This window comes from Ammospiza caudacuta, chromosome 5 (genome assembly GCF_027887145.1).
Source record: "Ammospiza caudacuta isolate bAmmCau1 chromosome 5, bAmmCau1.pri, whole genome shotgun sequence".
In the NCBI taxonomy this organism is placed as follows: domain Eukaryota; kingdom Metazoa; phylum Chordata; class Aves; order Passeriformes; family Passerellidae; genus Ammospiza; species Ammospiza caudacuta.
Window position 1 is genome coordinate 49,853,950 of NC_080597.1, and position 20,876 is coordinate 49,874,825.

The 20,876-nt window shown below is 37.5% G+C and overlaps 1 protein-coding gene across 1 annotated transcript in view; it reads right to left on the reverse strand.

Annotated features, from left to right (window-relative positions):
• Positions 1-1,156: 1,156 nt before the first annotated feature.
• The window catches only part of CNTN1 (contactin 1), a 205,777-nt gene continuing 186,057 nt past the window's right edge, over positions 1,157-20,876 (reverse strand). Inside the window, exons 20-24 of the mRNA XM_058806137.1 lie at positions 20,306-20,409; positions 13,998-14,184; positions 12,437-12,549; positions 11,140-11,296; positions 1,157-3,687 (exon numbers count right to left, since the gene is read on the reverse strand). Of these exons, the coding sequence (XP_058662120.1) occupies positions 3,608-3,687; positions 11,140-11,296; positions 12,437-12,549; positions 13,998-14,184; positions 20,306-20,409 (641 nt within the window). The 3' untranslated portion in view covers positions 1,157-3,607. The remainder of the gene's footprint in view (positions 3,688-11,139; positions 11,297-12,436; positions 12,550-13,997; positions 14,185-20,305; positions 20,410-20,876) is intronic.

A 20,876-nucleotide genomic window follows, 5' to 3' on the forward strand; every position in this document is an offset into this window, starting at 1 on the left:
CCAATCATCAGTGCTCACCAGGGGTTGCCTGTTGAAGATACCACCTAAATCATGAGCTTTTAAAGGGTTTTAGAGAATAAAAACTGGAATAACTTCCCGTGTGATTCATTAATCAAGAGAATAAATGAGAGTTAAGGTCAACTAAAGTGGAGGAGGCACTTCCCAAGTGTCTTTTCATCATGTTCTTTAGACTTGGTTAATTGGCATGGAGGTAAAAAACAAATGTGTTAGCCTGGCAAGAAAAGAAAAGACAGTGCCACTTCTCTTTGAGATGTGAACACCATTTTTTATTTTCCATTGATGAGGACTTGTGTGCATTCTCTCCTTTCTCTGTTTTTGGAAACAAGAAGAATTTTTAAATGGCAAAGCAAAAGGAATTAGTTGTAGAAAAGTTAAAAAGACAAGTGGATCATCTCTTGAAGAAATGGAGAAGGGTGCAGAAAGAGTTGGGAAGGGACAGCCAGGAGAGCTGATCCCAAAATGACCCAGACCATAGGCCACCACCCTCAGCTTATAGAGCTGGGGGAAGATGAAGGGAGTGGGGAACATTCAAAGTGATGGCACTTGTCTTCCCAGTCACCATTACCCATGCTGTATCCCTGTTTTCCTGGGGGTGGCTGAAAACCTCCCTGCCCATAGAAAGTGGCAAATGAATCCTTTATTTTGCTTTGCATCTGTGCATGGCTTTTGCTTTTCCTATTAAACTGTCTTCATCTCAATCCATGAGCTTTCTCACTTTTACTCTTCTGATTTTGTCTCCACTCATGATCAGACAGTGAGTGAATAGCTGTGTGGGGCATAGTTCCTCCTGGGGTAAAATCATGGCATATATCTACTGGAATAGAAAATGTTACCTGAAAAAATACTCTCCTCAGTTATCTCTTGTTTCCAAAAATGCTGAAAAGCTCTCAGGATGCTCTCTATTACCAATTTTAGGAAAGTCTTTCTATCTGTATCACCTATAATCAAAGCAAATAATGCAGAAAAGCCCTTAAACTCCAGCAACAGTCACAGGAAGGCAGGGCAGGGATACACAGGACTTCATTCTATCCACACCTTTACTATCACAAATGACCACATTGCTGTTATGAAATTAGAAAGCTCCAATTCAAAAGACAGTTATAATACTTTGAGTAACATTAATACATTTATTTAATTGTCATTTACTTTTCATTCATAAAAAGGACAAAGCACAGTCCTGTTCTACTCATTTGAAAAGAAAAGATAAAAAGTAACTAAAAAACCAGTTCAATATTCATCAGTATCAAATAATAGCAATATCAATTTTCCTGAAATATAAGGAAACAACAAATATGTCTATCTATATAAACTTTAATTAAGAACCTTGCATTTTAAAGCAGATGATACATTAGTTAGTTTTTCTTAACAACAATTTGAAGCTGAAGGTCCCAGTCAAATTTACACAATTATGTGAAACAGAAAATTCTCCAACTATCTGATCAGTATGTGACACCTACCTCATCCACGTTGCTGATTTAAAAAAAGAGAAGTGGCTTTCCGTCCCAGGTCATTTCCATGCAAAATGAAACAGTTTTGCTTCTTACATCATGTATTAGAAAAGTAAAAGGCAATCATGCATTTGGCAAAAGATGTACTTGTGGTTGTATATTATATAAAAATGAGTCATACTGCAAAAGAACAAAACCAAATGAAGCACAATAAAACACATTTTTTTGTACAGAAGGCTTATAGCATATAAGTCTCTTACGTATGAAGACAGCTCATTTCTCTTTCAAATAATTATACAATTTATGAAACTCAGTAGTGTTTGACACTTTGACATTCCTCTATAGGGGAGTATCACTTTTGCCTATTTAAAAAATTTTCTTCTTGTAACAAATAGTTAAAATTAAACTAAAACCATATTATTGATATTTATTAATGAAGACTCTACACTTTTACATGTAAATATATAGTACAAAATTATACAAATAAAAGGAAAGGGTGTAAATTATTAATAGACCTATTCTTGCTTCATGTAAATATTATTACGGACCTCTACAGTATCAGTTCTAAAAAGATAAAATCTATTTCTAAGTAGCTAGCAAGGTTGTGCTAATAAAATATGATTCAAAGCTTATAATTCTTGAAGCATCAGACATTGCACTATTACTTGAGCCAGCTGATTCAACACCACTGTGTTTCTTCATCATTCACACCCAAACTAATTCCCAGCATACCATGGAAAATGAAAGGAATGTGCATTTCTTTAACAACTTAAAAAACCCCAAACAAACCAACAAAGAAACCCAGCACTGAAACACTCTAGACACAGTCAGAACAAAAACATTCTCTATCTCTAATAGATTCCCATTTTGAAAAGGCCATAGTAAACACGTAGCTTTGACTAACAGTTGGGATCTGACTTTCACGTACTAACACACAGTTGGATCATCCAGTACTCTGTCAAATAGAGAAATGGTCTCAGAACTTTAAAACTCTTATTTACAACACTATGAACATTAGAATAATATCAAGTTCTTGAAAAAGCATATAGTTCCCCCAAATGTATGCCTTCAATACAGGAAGGTAACACCTGGTGTCTGCAGCATAAAAATGTAAATATAATAATTTTTTTACTGTGCTACTCTGCTTTTGCCATTTATTGTATATCTTTTTTTTTATATTTTAAATCTTTTCACTTTAAAAAATAACATACGTTTCCTACCATTTCATGGTCCACTTGGCAGTTCTTATCATGGACTTCATCTCCAAACTCCTAAGTGTTATATTGCTACCTTAATAATAACAATAGGAATAAGACTAAATCAAAACCAATACATTACGCTGCTTCCCTGAAAGCTGACATTTGACTCCCAAAACCAGCAACAATTACCATAACAGAATTTTTCAACAGAATTCTTTTAAGAAAAGAATATAATAAATCTCGGGTCAGTGAAGCACAGGTAAATTCCTTTAAGCTGAGCATGCTATCCATGCTTGGGTGAACATATTTAAAACAAAAAATCCTTATCACTGATTTTTATTTCAATTCCTTCAAATTCTATCCAATAACCTCAAGAAATATAGCTCTAAATAATTAAATGTTTTTGCTTTGACTGTCTCTCTAAAACCAGTAATCCCAATAAATGATGGCGGGGCTATTCAAAAATATGCAGTACACAAAACATATAGGATAGTACAGACAGACGTAGTACTCTTACATTTATCACATACAATCAACATTTCAATCTCGATTATATTTCACAATTTGTTATTCAAGTTAAAGCACCTACGTATGGTGATTTTACTTTCACTGTACAGCCTATGTTATTGGGTTTTAACACTGTAACTTGCCCCATTGGACCGAATCATGCAACTGTCACAGATCAGCATAAGTGTTTTATAAGGCATATTGGAACAAGTTAAAAATTCTTAGCCGTTCAAAAGTTGATTTAACTTCATGAAGGAGTTCCTGGATGCCTCAGTCCTCTTAAAAGTTCATAGGAAATCGGTAGGGTAATTCTTTTTAAAGTGTAATTTATTTGGCTTAGGATGGTGACACAGGAATCAAAAAGAATCGTGGTCCTCATCATCAAAGGGAATCCTTTGTGAAATGTGGAGGACAAGGTGAATCCAGCTACATTCAGAATCCCGAGCAGGCAAGGACACCCAGGGCAGGCACCACTATGACCAGGAGCAGAGTTGGCACTCCAACAGCGGCACCTGTGCATCGAACAGAAAACAACACAGTATTGGTCTGACTCGCTCTGACTCCAGCACCGCTTGCAGTGGGGGAACAATCCTGAATTCCACAGGGTATGGAGGCTGGAAACCAGCTGGCATATCTCAGCACAGCCCTACCTGGATGAATAACTTGCAATGGACAAAGAGACTTGTTGCAGTAGGGCGGAGGACTCGCTCCTTTGTTCTGCCAGAGCTGCATGTTTAGGCAGCATGTTTATACAAGAAACAAGGCCATTCAGGACACATCAGTGTATTTTGATTTGGCCAGTCCGACAAGCTAGGAGGTTATTATACCAGGAGGCAAAAGGTCAAAATAAATATTTAAGCATGTGAAGACAAAATTAATGGAGTCTTTGAAATGTGACAAAACAAAGAGACACCTTTGGAAATGTTAATGCTCATATGAACAGCAATATTCTGAGAGATGTCAAAGAGCCTGGTCCGTTTGTTTACCTGCCAGACTACAAAGTCCAGATGGCCGACTTCTAGCAGTGTGGCATTTATGTCTGTTAAAGTCACAAGGGTATTTCTTAAACAAATATTTTAAGACATAAAATATTAATCTATGGCTTAAAAACTTAACATGACTCACTCTGGCAAACAGAAATAAGAACTGCTATTGTTCAGAGGTTTGTGCTGCGATGGTCCAGCTCCTTGTTAAGAAGCATCTATATGAGAAAACAACCCAGCCAAACTGTGCCTGGCTGTCAGTCTTGGAGATGGGCCAAAGGAGCCTGAGAACTGGACATTCTTTCACCCCCGAGAGGGCTTGTCTATAGCAGGATGGTAGATGGGCAGTGCAGGACCCAGCTTACTGCTGCTGAACACTCAGCACAGAAGTGCTTGCAGCTGGTGCTGAAGGTCCTGAGGTGCTGCTGGAACAGGCTCACTGGACAGCTCTCCAGAAAATGTTAAATGAAAAAAAACCATATTGAGAAGGTAATGCACAAACTGAGCAGCAGAGATTCCAGCAGGCCTAAAAACAAGCGCAGCATGACAAACTGTGAAAGTACAAGGGTATATTTATCTTATTTTTTAGTGATTTATGAGGCACATTATTGTTTTGTTTTTGATCTTAAATATCAGAGTAGAGGTTATTAATGAATGAAGCCATAGGGGAAAAACCCCAGGTTCTGTGTTTAAGAATATCCACAGAAAATGTATTCTGCTTTTGTCAGACCAGGATAATGCAGTTTTAAAGACACAAATAAATATTTTGAACGATTCTAATGAAGAAAAACAAGACAAAAAGTTTGCTGAGTAAAGTTGAATGATGTGCAAGTATGAGGAAACATCTGTTTGCATGTTGCTGTTCTACAGAGAAAAAGCAATAATAAATCTTCCTCTGAGATGTGCTTACTGGCTCCAGAATAGTTAGCAATTCACCTCATTACAGTGGTTCCTTACAAGGTTTAGGCACTGTTGCAAAGATATATTTAACAGTTTTCTTAAATAAAGCAAGTCCTATCCTTGGACAGGACATTAAGAGAACATTAGCAGGATAAATGCACATTAAGCAGATCATCTTCTTCTTTCTTGTTAGATTACTGACCTACATGTAAGGATCCATACTTTACTATCACTGAGTATGTCACAATGCATGAAACTGTTCACCCTATTCAATCTAACGAAGGCTTGGAAGGAGGCAATACCAATAAATTAGAATTGTGATAAAATGAAATGTGATGATGAAGAAAAATCAAGAAAACATCAGAGAACAAAGTTTGTTGATTTAAGCATATATATGTACCAGGGTAGAGGGCATTCTCAGTATTTTCTACTCAATTTTTCAATCATGAGACAACAGCAAAGGCATTTTGAAAGTTACTCTTCTTTTAGAGGAGAGCTCTTTCAGAAATGTACTTTTAGTTCAGTGGAAGCTTTTTGCTGTATTCTTGTACATAAGATGTTTCAAGGCGAGGAACAAAGGACTGTCCTGCCCCAACTAGGCAGAGTCTGTTCTCTTCAGTACAATGATTTTTACCTGAGTTCTCCTCCTCTTATTGCTACAACAACATTTGCAACAGATGGGCATTTTCAAATCACAATCAAAAGATTGTGATTATACCACATGAGAAGTGAATGATCACCTGACTTACTTGATACTAATGTGTGCAACACACATTTGTCTCCTTTCAAATAGTAATTGAAAAAATTAAAAGATAAATAATTAAAAGGATTGTATAAATTGGTACAGGCAAAATCTATGGATTTTCCTTTGAAAGAGCTGTACTTCAAAGTAAATGCTATTTCAGGATCCTAAACTATGCCTTTGGCAAATGGAATTCATATGTGTATTTATATATATGTGTGTGTGCACTGGACACAGAGAAACTGTAATTTTGTTCTCTTGCTATGAGCATATACAATACCAAAATTATTCTTTCTCCATGCCACTATTAAAACTGAGACATTAACCTGATTTCACATGTGAAGCTGAAGGTGTATGGTACTTCCCTTTCTTCCCCAATATTTATCCAAATAAGAAGAGTAACCCTCCCCTCTTTCCCACCCTGGATGAATATTTAAAACTTGAGAGCTTCATTCTATTTTTCCTTACTTTGGCATAAAGCAACTGCACTGGGGACAGTGCAGTTGCACAAGTGAAGTGAAAAAAGAACTAAGCACCATATGGTTTTAGTTCCTACTGATTGCAAGATTGCTTTGATTACACTAATATTAGTAATATGACAAAACACTGCAGTCCAAAAATCATGCAAGAGACAAAGGAATTTCTCAGGCATTATTTCAAAGGAAACAGATAAGCCTATTATTAACTCTTGAAAAAGACTCCATTGGTTAAACAAGTCATTCCAATCTTCATCTGGTTGTGGTAACTCAAGAATGAACTTTAAGTTGTGTACCTCATTAATTTACTATAATTGGATTAAAAAATAAAGCTCCTTGCTCTACAACAGGCATTGGCCAATAAAATATAGATCATGGCTGTATTTTACACTGATTATAGCTGTATGTTACATATATACATACATGTGCATTTGAACATACCTATGTGTATGTTCAAATGCACATATACAGAGATTTATTATATAAGAACTTTTATTTCAAGGTGTTCACTAAAAAGAAAGGCATGTGAGATAGCTTTAGATACTGTTTGGTAAACTTCTTTTGTATCACTCTCAACTGTTGGAAGCTGACTGGTTACATGAGAGCAAAGTGGCTGCAGAAGGATATTTGCCTCCCCTGTTCTGCAAGTGACTGGGTTTTCTGTGAGATGGAAGAGGATGAGGAAAACAAAAAGGAGTTTTTTTCCTTGAACAAGGAATTGATATAGAAATAAAATCTACTTCTAGTTTCTTTTCCATTTGAATTCCAAATGTAATTATGTTAGTTAAAACATGGTACAATTTTAGTCCCTATGTAAGGACCTCAGGGCCCGTTAGTGCTCCTGAACCTGAAATATAGGATAAAATATGTGTGCTTGTGTCCTGTCTGCCTCCACCTCTGTCCTGGGATGACTTCATGATGCTGAATAACATTCCCATTCATCAGTTTAGCTCAGAAAAAAGTTTTGTGCCTTTAAAAATAGATCTGAGAGAAGGAAAAGCAGTGGAATTTTTTCAGAGCTGTATTCAAAACCAGAGACAAGAGCTGCAGGTCTCTCTCGGCAACATTGTCTGCAGCATGGACAGGGAGTGGGAGAGAGCTCTCCTTTGCTTTTAGTTACTTTTTAGCTAGCTGAGGCAGAGAAGTTCCCCAGACTGTGGCTTTTTCTTTTCCTGGAACTGTTCAAACCTGCTCTGGCCTGAAAACCCAGAAAAAACCACTGTGAGCTCACACTTGTGGCACACTGGAGGCCCAGGATGCTGCATTCCATCACCAGAGGGACTGAGAGACACTCAGTGAGCCAGAAACACCCACAGAGCACTCTCTCTGAACTACAGAAGGGCTTTCTGTATTTTGTATGCAATTTGCCCTCTCTTCAAAACAGCAAAAGGTTTTATTGTTTAATATTATTCATTTTTTAATGCATACAAATACCTTGCTTGTTAAATAAGCAGCTTTTTCCACTTTTCTTGAAGGAAGTTTATCACCTGAACAGGTGGAGGAAGGGACTGCTGAATTCTGCCCTTTAAGGAATCATCCTTTTGGAAGTTCCCTTCCAAATTTGTCCCAAACTAAGACAACCTGTCTATCCAGAAGGCCTCAGGTTCCCTGTCCTTCATGTCATGCTTGTCCAAATCGTGTCCCATGATGTAGCATTTGAGATGCCCCAGGATGTCCCTGGTAAACTGGGGCATCTCAAATGCTACAGGCTTTGTTTAACATTCTGAATTACAACCTAGATGACAACTGACTATAATGGGAGCTTAGACACTAACTCAGCCATATTATGTAGATTACTTTGGATTTGATACCCAGTGAACAGCAGGGAAACACCCTCTTGGATGACACACTGGTGTTGTAGACACTCCTTGTTTAAGATCCTGCCGTTCTTGGTCAGCAGATAGGCTATTTGGAACCTCTGCCCTAGCTGCTTAATTCTCCCCATTGACTTCTGCACGAAATTAGGTAGGTTTGCAAACACTGGAATCAGATGCCTAAAGGTCACATAAGGCAATACTCCTCTCTGAGTTTGGTAAGACCCCTTATGTTTTGCTTCAGCTATTGTTTATATCTCCATGTAAATATGTAACTTCCATTTTGGTCAGTCAAGCACCACAACATGCATTCCTATCAAACTACATCTTCTCTTCTTTGCAATTCTCTGAGAAAAACTGTAATTAAAAAAAAATTAACTATATCATTCTTTTGGGATAATTATTCTAAACCCTAATGCATTACTGGAAGATTTCCTTAAGAATAAAAATTAGCAGACATAATTTGCCATGTGTAGGTGTTAAAACTATACTTTGTTCTGCTTTTTGGAAAAGCAGCCTAGAAATAACCTGAAATTCTTTCCTGATTGGCTGTATACTATGTGTTCCAAAGAGACTACCTTGCCTTTTGTCTTTTTTTCAAACTTTCCTAAATTGATTTCAGGGAATGCTGTCTCTGTCTAGGTCACCAGAGGCACAGTCCCTGTCTGCCTAGCTGGTGTATGCTAGAATTTACAGATGAAAACTTGTCTGCAGTGGGAAAGACAGTTCAATGCAAAACTCTGCAAATCAGCATTAGCAGGGTGCTAACTCTCCCAGCGGTGCTAATTCTGTACAGGCATACTTGGGACAGGTCATACTCTTGGCAAGACTGATCAGCTTGGGCTTGACATTGCACTGACACGATGCTTTGGGAAGTAATCTGCCAGCTGTGACCTAAAGGCCTTGGCACCACACCAATGGCAGGCTGCAACACATGTTTGACACACAGACACTTGGGACATGTCCTGAAGATAACAGTTGCCTAAATATTTTTGCAGCTTATAAAATATAATATATAAATACATAAATATAAATGTTGCCTAAACATTTTTGCAGCTTATAAAATATGTTAAAAGTGATTGTCCCAGTGTATGATAATGCAACAATACATTTCAGATTTTTTTAAGTGGTTGACTTATCATCCCAAAATAGTCTCATAGAACATGGTACACACATTAACATGTATGCTAAATGGATTAAGAATTCAGTCACCAGCAGATTTCAAACCACAATTATTGAAGAATGGGCACTGAATTCCTAGTGCAATTCCACACTGAACAGCTGTAGACTGAATGCAATCCATATATTTACATCAAAAGCAGCAGAAGCAAGCACCTATGGAACCAAAATGGAAAATAGAGACAGCAACAGATTAATATAAAAATTCAGACAGCACAGGGACTTGAACCACTCAAACCAACTGTGCTTTTTCATAGCCACAGGAAAAATTAAACACAAAGTTAAAAAGAGACAGGACACTCTGGTGGTACTCTGCAAATGATAAGATACTGTATCCTGGAAAGTACATATTCCAGGAAGGATTTAGAGATTGTATTGGACAAACAAGATGAACATAATTTCATAGCCCCATGAAAGGTAATAAATGGCTAATGAAAGCCTTTCATGAATAATGTTGGAAGTAAAGTGTGGGGAAGCAAGAATATCTCTGCAGACAGCTGAGTTGAACACAGTGCATATATAGTATCTACAGTCTTAAAGGAAGTATCAGAAGGTGAAGAAAAGAGTTGATGAAATTATTTAAGACCTGATGACTATCATTGAGGAGAAATTCAAGGCACGTAGTGTTTTAAACATTTGATTAATCACTTGGCTAGTATAGATACATTTCTTAATAGGAACAATGTATTAGACACAAAAAGACTCTTTAATCTAACAGCTATAAAAGGAAACAATGTTCAGACACCAAAGCCAGAAAAACAAACGTGAAAAAATTAGGCAAAAAAAGGCAACTGTGCAGGTGCTCATAAGAACAAACTACACACAAAATAAAAACTTAATACAAATAAAAATGGTGATACTCATGACCTCACACCAGATTATATAAGCTGCATATATTATTGAAAACCTGCAGATGAGAGGTCCACTCCTTTAGGCACAGGCAGCTTCCCTCACAGCACAGATAACACAGCGTAAGCATTGCTCTTTTTAAAAAGCCACAATAATGATTGCATTGCTTCTGTGACAAGAATATTGTTGACATTTAATCCTTTCTATTCCCTGGGTTAATTTTTTAAATTAAAAAGACAAGAATACAATGTAAGCGATGGAATTATAACCTTGCAAAGACACTATCCAATTCCTTGATATCTATTCATATGTTCTCTTTCATACCAAACAGTGCCAAGGAAGTACTTAAGATAAAACACTAACAGGAAGGAGACGTGCAGACCATGTCTGAACTTGTACTCATAGTCAACACTGAGCCCAGTTTGATTTATCCTAAGCCACGGTCCCTTCTCTTCTTTGCCAATCATCCAGACCACTTTGAATTAGAGCATGTGGAGTTTCTCACTCCCTATTTATCATGTTTGTCCCACAGATCCCTTTTCACTAAGAAGTGGAACTTGCCCAGCAAGTGGTCTGTGGATCACTGTGGACCACTCCTTTTCTCTATTATTTTCCTTTTAGCAGCAGTTGTCAGAGGAATGAGATACAGGTAAAAGGTGCTAGGCCTATGGGGTTATTGCAAGCTGACAATTAGATCCTGAGGTCTGCACCATGTAGTTATTCTTGTGAGACATTACTAGAAGTGGCAGCCTAACCAGGGGCACCAGTAAAAGCACTCTGGTATTCTGAAGATTGGCAGTGCTTCCAGGATTGAGCTGGACTGCTACAGAAGTGTCCTGTGTGTGTGCTATGAGTCCTCAAAAATGTTTTTAAGATCCACTCTTGTCTCAGTGCAGTCAGTCCCGAAGGGCTACCTTTCCAATTTTGGGTGTGCCCATCTCTCAATAGCATGCAAGAGGAAAACATTCAGTCCAAAATTTCCAACGAGAGTGGCAAAGAAAAAGGGAAGCTATCCGCTCACCTGAAATTTTTATTTGGGCTACTTCTCCATCTCCTCCTTCACTGTGTGCTCGCACCTCAACAACATATTCACCATCGCTGGGGACTGGGACCTCTATCGTGTGCTTTCCAGTGGAAAACAACTTGCCTTCATGCTGTCCATCTGGCCTATAAAGTACCTAGGAAAGTCATAGTAAATACAGTTATTGAAATGTTACATTTCCATGAAGATACATTTCTGTATGTAAAGTGTGTCAATGAAAATGTACTGTGTTTTTATTTATATGAAACACTATATATACAGACATACACACACACACATATATAAAAACTTAGGGGCTAATACAACTGTTTTCCATATTTACACAAGGAGAATTTAGACAGGATGTCTTCACACTTTCTGTTACAAAATTATTACACCTTTTGAAAAATAAGTTAAGCACTTACACTCAAAAAAAGTAATTAAGTGATGAAGAATATCAAGGCAGGGTGGCAGAGAAGATCAAATAAAAATATAAGAACTCAGCTGGGTTTTCTGACATAAAATTTATAAATGAGACAATTAGCAATTTTATTATTAACTCTCAATGATTCTAAACTATTGTAAATGGGATGATACTTGTCTTGTGGGACCTTTAGAAAAGATCTCATTTCTTTCTGAAATAATCTCTGTGAAACATGATTAGCAATTCCCAGGAAGGAGTGCAACTCCTCAATCAAATTTGTAAACGATTTGTAAATATGATACTAATTTTCCTACTGCCAAGCACATAGCAACAACTAACGAGAATTAACAGTGGAAGTTTTCTATATGCCCTGTAGTCAGTATATACACTTGCTGTGGTTACAGAGAAACTGCGTCTACTGATGGTAGAGGTCCCTCCCCTTTGTCTTCCTTCTCAGACTTTAAAAACTCATGTCAGGAACTGTAACCCCTGTGTGGAGATGGGAAAGGAAAACTGGAACAATGGATACTGATAAAAGGAAAAACTATGAAGTGTATAACTTTTCTATGCATTATTTTAAACCAGCAGGCAATAAATGTGATCATGGGAAGTGAGGTTGCTGCAGTCACTGCTATGAACTTTCCCATAATATGATTTACCACCCAAATGAATTTCAGTCCCCTAATATTTTCTCATTGTATTGACGTAGGCTTTGCACTAGGCCTACTGGATGGCTGCGATTGCTGAGCATGATGCCTTCCTCTTCAGCATTCAAGTGTGTGTAAGTCTGATTACATACAAAGATTCAACACTGTCTATAAATCCACTACACAAAGCATACATAAAGATTATAAATATTTTCAGATATCATACTTTGTATCCTTCGACGGCAGACTCGTTTGACATTGCCTTCACATGATCCCAGGTGATGATGTACCTTGAACCAGATCTTACAGAACTGATAATCCTCGGGCGTTGGCTCGGAGCTGAAAAGGAACATATGAATAATGTACACATAAATGAGATTCCATAAATGTTCAATGATGTTTTTATTAAGACATGTAAAAATGTAAAAGTGTGAAAATGGAAATTAGGCTGCCATATATATAAGCAAGGGATAGTGTCCTTCCTGGAATGAACTGCTATAGCTCCAGCCAGGCAATTTTGGATGGCTTTGTGCAGTGGCTGCATCATGGGTCTGCTTTTCTCTCTTGCCAGAATGGAAGTGGCCTTCACTGCTGTTCATCACCAGTGTTTGCTGGCATGCAATTACCTTCAGAACCTCCCAGAAATGTGGCATAAGTCATATTTATTCATCAAGATCAAATATTCAATCAACTATTTACAGCCATTTCTACATCATTTAACTCAGATCAGCAGAAATAACAGTATGCCACTGCAGAAATCATTAATTATAACCTACACTGTAAGGTTATAAAATGGACTTTTATTAATGAACCCTGCAGGTGCAAGTTGCACAATACACTATTTACTGACAAAGATCCTCAAATTAGTTGTATGCATTTTTAGCCCAGATAATTGTGTTTTAAATACGCAAGATTTTTTTTTACATTGTTCAGTCAATGCTAGTGTTAGGTATCCTCATTGAGTCAGGAACAATATTCAAAAACCTGTTATGGTAGGTCAGTTCTAGGGTGAGATTTAGATCACCCACTTCTCAAGGCTGCCTGAATCTGCTGCTCTGCTGCTGATGAAAATGGCAGCTGGTCACATTTTAATCATCATTGACAAAACAGAAAGGCAGTGTACAGATGCTTAAGTAATAGCTGGTCTCAACTGCTGATCATTTAGAATATTGTGTCCAGCTTTGGGATCCCCAATACTTGAAAGACACTAGTGATCTGGAGTGAGTACAACAGAGCAATACCAACCTGGTGGGGATCTGGGACACTTGATTTGTGAAAGAAGGGTGAAAGAGCTGCACTTGTTCACCCTGGAGGTGAAACAGTTTTGGAGGAGACCTAAGAGTGCCCTGTCCTGGCAGGGGGTTTATCAAGAAGGATCCAGGCTCTTGGACGGCATGGCAGGAGGATGAGTAACAAAAACGCACAATATTGATTAAGAGTCTCAGACTAGATGCTCAGAATAAGTCAGGGACTGGAATAGGCTTCTCAGAGAGCTTGTGCAGTCTCTATCCTTTTAGATTTTCAAGATCCAGCTGGAAAAAACCCTGAGCAACCTGATCTGAGCTTTCAGGTGACCTTTGAGCCTATAATATTAGCCTCTCTACTGCCTTTTGTAAGATATCCCCATTATATATGACAACAAAAGAAAGGAAGGAGAATTTTAGCAGAAGTTTTCGGACTGAGCAGCAATGCCACATGAGGAGAGAACATTTGGTATATGAATGAGAAGCCGTGTTTGAAAACATGAAGGACATGATTGTACTTGACCTAATGCTCCATTGACTTACGTGCTTTCCTTGTGACAACATCAATGGTGCTGCTGGGAGGTCCATAGCCTGCACTGTTGAAGGCAGACACATCCACGTGGTAGCGAGTGTTAGGCTTCAGGTTTTCCAGTTTGGTTGAATACTCTTGATTGCTCACCTGCACCCGCTGTGCAGCTGCTTCTTTATCATGAGCAGCCCAGTAACGAATCTGTAAGCATGCCAATTGGAGGATTAAATTTAACATATTTAATCATAAAGAAATTCTATAAAAACTGATGTATTTCTATATTGTATATTCAGATATAAGCCAGCTAAAAGAAATCTAACAACAATAGCACAGAATTCCTTCTGCAGGCTGTGATTTTAACCAAGTTGTGTGTAGGCATAAAGAAACAGAAATAAATGTAGAATTTATTATGTAAACTTTTCTCACAGTGGTTTAACTTGTTCCCAGCAAAGTCACTAGAAGCCTGGGAGATGGACAATGCCTTCAAAGAACAAGAATTTTTTCTTCTTGCTCTTTTGCTTTTGCATTCTACTCTGAACTTTAGTATTATTTTCTTACACTAGTAGAGACTAATCTCTGAGATTATTTTTGGTGTGTTTTGTTTTGAATGTCTTACAAATTTAGGCCTTTTGTACTTTATCTATGGAAAGCAAAGTATTCAGTCATGTTAGCTGCATTGTAGGTCTGGATAGGTGTATGTAACCATTTTCTAGAGTTTTTCAGCTAAACTTGATTAGGTTTCATAGCACAATATAACATTTGTCAAAGTAGATGAAGTAGTACATCAGAATGCTTACAATATGCAAAAAACACGACTGTAAGCTTGTAACACCTTAAACACCAAAGCCAATTAAGAGTACACAGAAATTCCATTAGGGTTCTTTTTTTTTTTTTTCCCCCAAGACCTTGTTCCATCCTACTTTAATTCATTATGCATTACAAAGCACCAGGTGAAAACAGTGTAATTCCTATGAAGTGATGCCATTCCATACAGTCCCTCACATACACAGGATCCTATTCTGCATGGCCTTGTGAGATGCAAATGAGAGTGAAACACTGTCAGTCTCTGGCTTTTGTCTGGTTTATAACTATTTGCATAAGACTAAATTACTGCATAAACCTAAAAGAGCAAAAAGCCGTGCCCATTGCATTTTGTTCTGAGTGTTTTCACCCTCAGCATTTCTGCTCAGCTTCTGTCTGACTTCATAATGAATTTTGTGTATGTTGTGTATGAGGACATTTAAAATATTTGAGGAAGAAGTTAATACTGTTGGTAAATTCAGGCTCTAGGAAAAATCTTACTTTGTAAGACATTATTGGTATCCTGTCATCTTTTCTTTTAAATAGCCACTGCTTTAACCTTCTGTTTTTCTGACATTAGTTGTCCACGAAAACTTTATTTAAGGAATAGGTTAGAAGAACTGATGATCTTTCAAAGTGTTAATATCACAAGTTCTTTACAAGTTGTGGGTACAGTCCTTGTTTAGTGAGGCTTTATTTTCTCCTATTTACATTTAAATTACAATATTTAATAAAAATATTGTTTTCTTTTATCTTAGAACACTTGCTGTGGTTGAATAATGAGAGATCCAGGGGATTTAGCAGTGGATTTCTCTACACCTACTTCAAATGTCTTTGTACATGAGAACAGTATCACTACCCAGAGATTACTGTCAACTAAATACTTCTTGGAGCTTGTCTCTTGTCAGTGTGTTTTGCCACAGTCCTTCCCACCAGTGTTACAGGTTACTCACTCTGATTATTACAAATGTGACAACTTAGTGGCTTTTGTCACTCTTTCCTGCTGCAAGGAAGAATCACACTGTATCTGCAGACCAAACTGGATTAGCTTTTTAAGTTCAGCTTGCACACCTGATTTCCAGCCGGCACAAAAAGATAATCTTCAGTTCTATAAATGTATGTCCTGCATTTTGTTTAGCAAGTATCATCCATTAGCATCCTAAACATCAGTTTTCCTTAATTTAGACAATCACACTCATAAAATTCACACTTGTAAAGGTGGCTATTTTCCCAAGTAAACAGCCTTTACCCTAAAATGAGGACTCTGCACTCAGTCCATTCTGCAGGCCTCAGCAGTAGAGTGAATGAATGGTTTCAAACTGGCATGGGTCTGAAACTGTGACAGCCATTTCAGCTGAAGGTCTGATAGCGATCTTCAAGTCAGAGTTTCTTTTATATGAATATAATTAACATATTATTGTAGATAAGCAGGTCTTGTACCAGCTGTACACCATAAGGTGCTAACAGTAAGTGGCTGACTCAGGTGAGAGAGGGTGTGTACATCAGGAGCTAGAGAACGTCATGTCTATCTCTAAGTTCAAACAAGTTTCTAGCCTGCAGCAAAAGAATGTAAAGTTCTAGGTGGCTAAAAGTTTACTAACCATGACAGGACCAATAGTAGCTTTGTTGTTGATTTTAGCTGGCCACTGAAAAATAATTAACTTTATTTAGTATGATCTATCATGCCAATTAAGTAACAGCTTTACCTAAAGATAGAAAACACACTTTATATGAAGCTTTTATTAATCATGTGGCATATTCTGGAAGCCTTTTTATTCCTCTGCCTCGCAAAGCTTCTAACAGTCTTAATGTTCATTTACAGTACAGGGAGGCTAATGGTGTAATACAAGAGTAACACAGAGCATGAAACAAGACAAGTGAGAAAAATGAATGAAAATGCAAATTTCATAACTGAGAAAATACTACATTTCAGACAGAAGTAATATAATTTAAAAATTAAATAAAATTTAAATCCCAAATACAATAGTTCTTGGCTGTAATGTTGTGGACTTTACTCATATACTGTGTGAGCTATATGTCATGAACACAGAAAGTTCTTCTCTAATATACAGACATATTTATATATTTGGACCATTTAAAAACTCCTGGAAAAGAAAAAAAAAAATACTACTTCCCTGAAGCTAAGAAAACTACTGTCTTCTTTATACCATTCCTACATTTCTCACTTTATTTTTAAATAATTCCAAACTTTCGTGAAATAATTTGGAAATTTCATTCTTGCCTCTGGAATTAAATGCCACGTTGCTTCAAGGGATCACATTTCCCCAGTCTACCGAATAGCTCGTCTCTCTTTTTTTAAAAGAGCTTATATAGCAGCCCCAGACAGCCTTCTTATTTCTGGTGCTCTGCATTTACTTTGTTAAGGTAATCCACAGGCAATGAATTCCCAGAGAACACAGAAAGAGATTTCAACCAAGCTCTAGAATTTTTGTGGGAAATAAGCCAATTGTGATTTGTGCGAAGGAATGCCTTAGCCATCATGAATTAGTGCATCCCTCTATGCTAAAATCAGGGAAAAACCTGTCTTTCATGGTCTTCTTCTCTATTCAACTTTAATATACTGAAACTGTTTCTGTAAGTATCATGAAACAAGAGCTTTCGTATTCTTGAAGGTTCTATGCATGACTGACACAAAAATACACTTTACTCACATTGAGAAAGAATGTTAATAGTATATTCAGTCTAGAAGAGACAAGGGTGGTGAGTAGTGATAAATTTGTTTAGTAAAATAAACCTACATCTAGTGCATAGAAACAATGCAAAATAAGAATAGTGTCATTGGGCTGCATGCCCTGCAGAGATGTGGCTATCAGCAGTCTATTGTCAGAACTCATCAATTTTAAGTTCTCTATATGGATGGAGATAGTTTTCATACTTCATCTCGTCTTTAAGTGTGAACTGAGGATACTCCTCTGTAATGGAAAAATGTATCAGCTCACACTCATCACCATGGGGGCAGTCATCCTGACAGAATGCATTAGTGTCAGGAAAATCTGACTCCTCCTGGCGTGAGAAGCATTGTGTCACAGGTGAAATACCTCAGGTTCTTTGCTCAGGGCACTCCCACCTCTTAAACTCTAGCATTCAAAAAAAGTCAATTATGCAATTTTCTAGAAATAATAAAGACCAAAAGGAAACTGAGAAGGTGCTCTGGTGAATGATGGTTTCTATTAACTTCTGTTACACTGGAGCAGTAATTTAAAGGTAACTATTTATCAATGCAAATAGACACAGAGCCTTCCAGAGGTAGTCATTAGAATTTTATAATGCACTTTGAATACTCCTTTCACCACAACTTTTATTGCAACTTCAAAAATGCTATCTGCAGCCTTAGCCTTCTAGAACAACCCTCTCTATTTTTGCCCTGGCCTATGGCTCCTTCAGGACTCACGGGGGTTTTGATCTTCAGGAACACAAGTCTTTCTTTTTATTCTCAGTGAAGAAGCACGGACTTTCCTTTTGCTGCCTTCCCTTCTGCTAGAGTAAGACTGGTGATTGTTCTGGGGAAAAATATCTGAGAATTAATACCTTATTGAGAATTGTGGGGCAATAATTTGGAACTATCAGTCTATTTATTGTCTAGCCAGATGGGATCTTTTACATAGTCCTGATAATCAGAAGATTGTCTTAGAAAAAGTGGGGGGGGGAAAAGGAAGAAATTTATATTCTAATGTAGTTCCTCACTGTACACATACAAGTCAGTTAGTTCATGCTGGATTTGTGAAAGTGTATTTATCCAGGAATAGGTGGATGAAATTACATTACAGCTATCAAAACAAGGCCACAACTCAGACATCCATAGTCCATGTAGCAAACAGTCCATTCCCAGGATATCCTACCTTTCTAACAGTTATTCTCTTTTCAGCTCAAAGATCCCCATTTCTTTTTTTTTTTCTATTGACTGTTCCATTCATGCTGGTCTTTCCTGCTAAATCCTCCCTCCTCTGTTCTTCTGCTGATGTCCCCTGACACAACTCAGATGTCTTATGTCAAATAAGGTAAAATTAAAGAAAAAGGCCAAACATGGGTTGCCTATGGGCATTTTCTCCTACCATGTACTTTGCAAATTTATCTTTCCTCCTCCTGCTCTACTACTCTATTCCCTACTACAGCTCTGAACATCCATCTTCATGACGTATCACAACTGTAATTCCAGCCTCAATCAGCACCATTTATTACTGTCCCATCCACCAGAGAGAGCAGCTGCCACTCTCCACCAGTTGCCACTCCCTACAGTCCTGAAGTCCCCTGGTGCATGCCTGCCCAGCGTGTGTTCTGCATGGAAGTGTCTGTGCAGACTGTCCAGCCTGGGAGTGCAGTGCTGCTGCAAGGCTGTCCAGGCTCAGCCCACAGATCCCAGCTATGACCATCCTATTCTAACTGCAAAATCCCTATGGGACACCAAACCATTGGGCTGTCTTACTAAATTAGGAGTTACCACTGATATTAGTGTCTCAATTTCAAACCCCAGTGCCCTCTGTTTGTAATTTTAAGACTTTATGCCTGTACTGTATAAAATCGACCTTTACATGGGACACTATTCTTGTTACGGTACCACAAAAAGTTTTACATAAATCTCATGGAGACAGAAACAGAAATCAGGAAATAAAAACAACCAAGTATTACTTATTTATGAATAGATTTTAATTAAAAAATACATTCCATGAGATTGCTACTCATTTGCATGTCCTTATTTTGGAACATAGAGGATATCTTCAAGTACCTGAAAACTTAAATCCCAATGTAAGTTACTAGCAAACTAAAGACCCAAACCCCTATTTTGGGTTGCAGCCAAAGTAAGCAGACTGTGCACTGCAGAGTTTGCCAGCATCTACCGGGCATGGATGATGTTAAGACTTCCCTGCTAGAGTACCACATGGCCATTTCTCATTGCACCCAGCCTGTGGTTGTTGTCATCTCTGCAGAAGGACAAGAACAGTTTTCACTGGTAATACCATTGAGATGGACCAGATGGAACCTGCCCTGAAGCTCTTTTTCATGCAGAGCATAGAAACCATCAAGAAAACATCACTGTCTTGCACAATAGCAGTGTCTCTGTTATACTGGATTTTGACATTTGTCAAAATCTTACTGTAGGGTTTGTGGTGAAATATATTAATAACTGCTGGTAATTTAAGCGGGCCAGAGTTAGTTACAATTTTGTATATGTGTTGGAAATTACACCCAAAATTTAACTTCAATATGTTTTAAGAAGTTATAGGTAGGCATTCAGTTACATGAAAGAGACAATGTTCTTTCAGGAAATAATGGTGCCTTTTGTTAGTTGAAAAGTGCAAACATACATTTCTTAATCTATTTTAGTTATGAAGTACATAACATCAAAAATAATCTGTTTCTCAAGATGCAAAATCTGCACGGAACATGCTAACTAAAGAGAAGTAAACTGTAAGAGATGGCATGCCAGAGTAGGAACTATTGTTGGCTATAACTACTGACAGTAAATTAATAAATGGACTGATAGTGTCACTACTAAACTCACCTGATATCCCTCCACAGATTTATCAGTGACATGGTGCCAAGAAACAGACATCTCAGAAGATGACAAAACCTTTACACTCACATCTGTAGGTATTTCAGTTGGAGCTGGAAGATGAAACATATGTTAAACATTCAATCTGATCCTGTGGTATTGTTATACTTGTTTACAGGGATTCTTCTCACTTCAGTATTTTATACTATTTTCAGTATTTTATATAATTTTCCTGACATCACTGAGCTAAGTGTTAGTGTTTAACCTGTTTTTTCTTGAGTAAAATTCAAGTCCAGCGATGATCTGTGAGGAAAATGATTCTGTAAAAACAAAGTGATGACCCTGTTACTTGGCTCAGACTAAGTATTTTTACGCTTCAATAGATTTCATGCTGAAATTTGTGTAAACTGATAACAGCCTTTGATAAAGCCTTTGAAGCATCTAGTGATCTTTTACTAAATGGGGCAGCAGCTCACATATTATATACATGAGATTTTTATAGTCGGTTACACACAAATACTCATGTATGTCGCTTAGTCCTAATAACACATATTTTTTTGTGAGAGCAGATATTAGATAC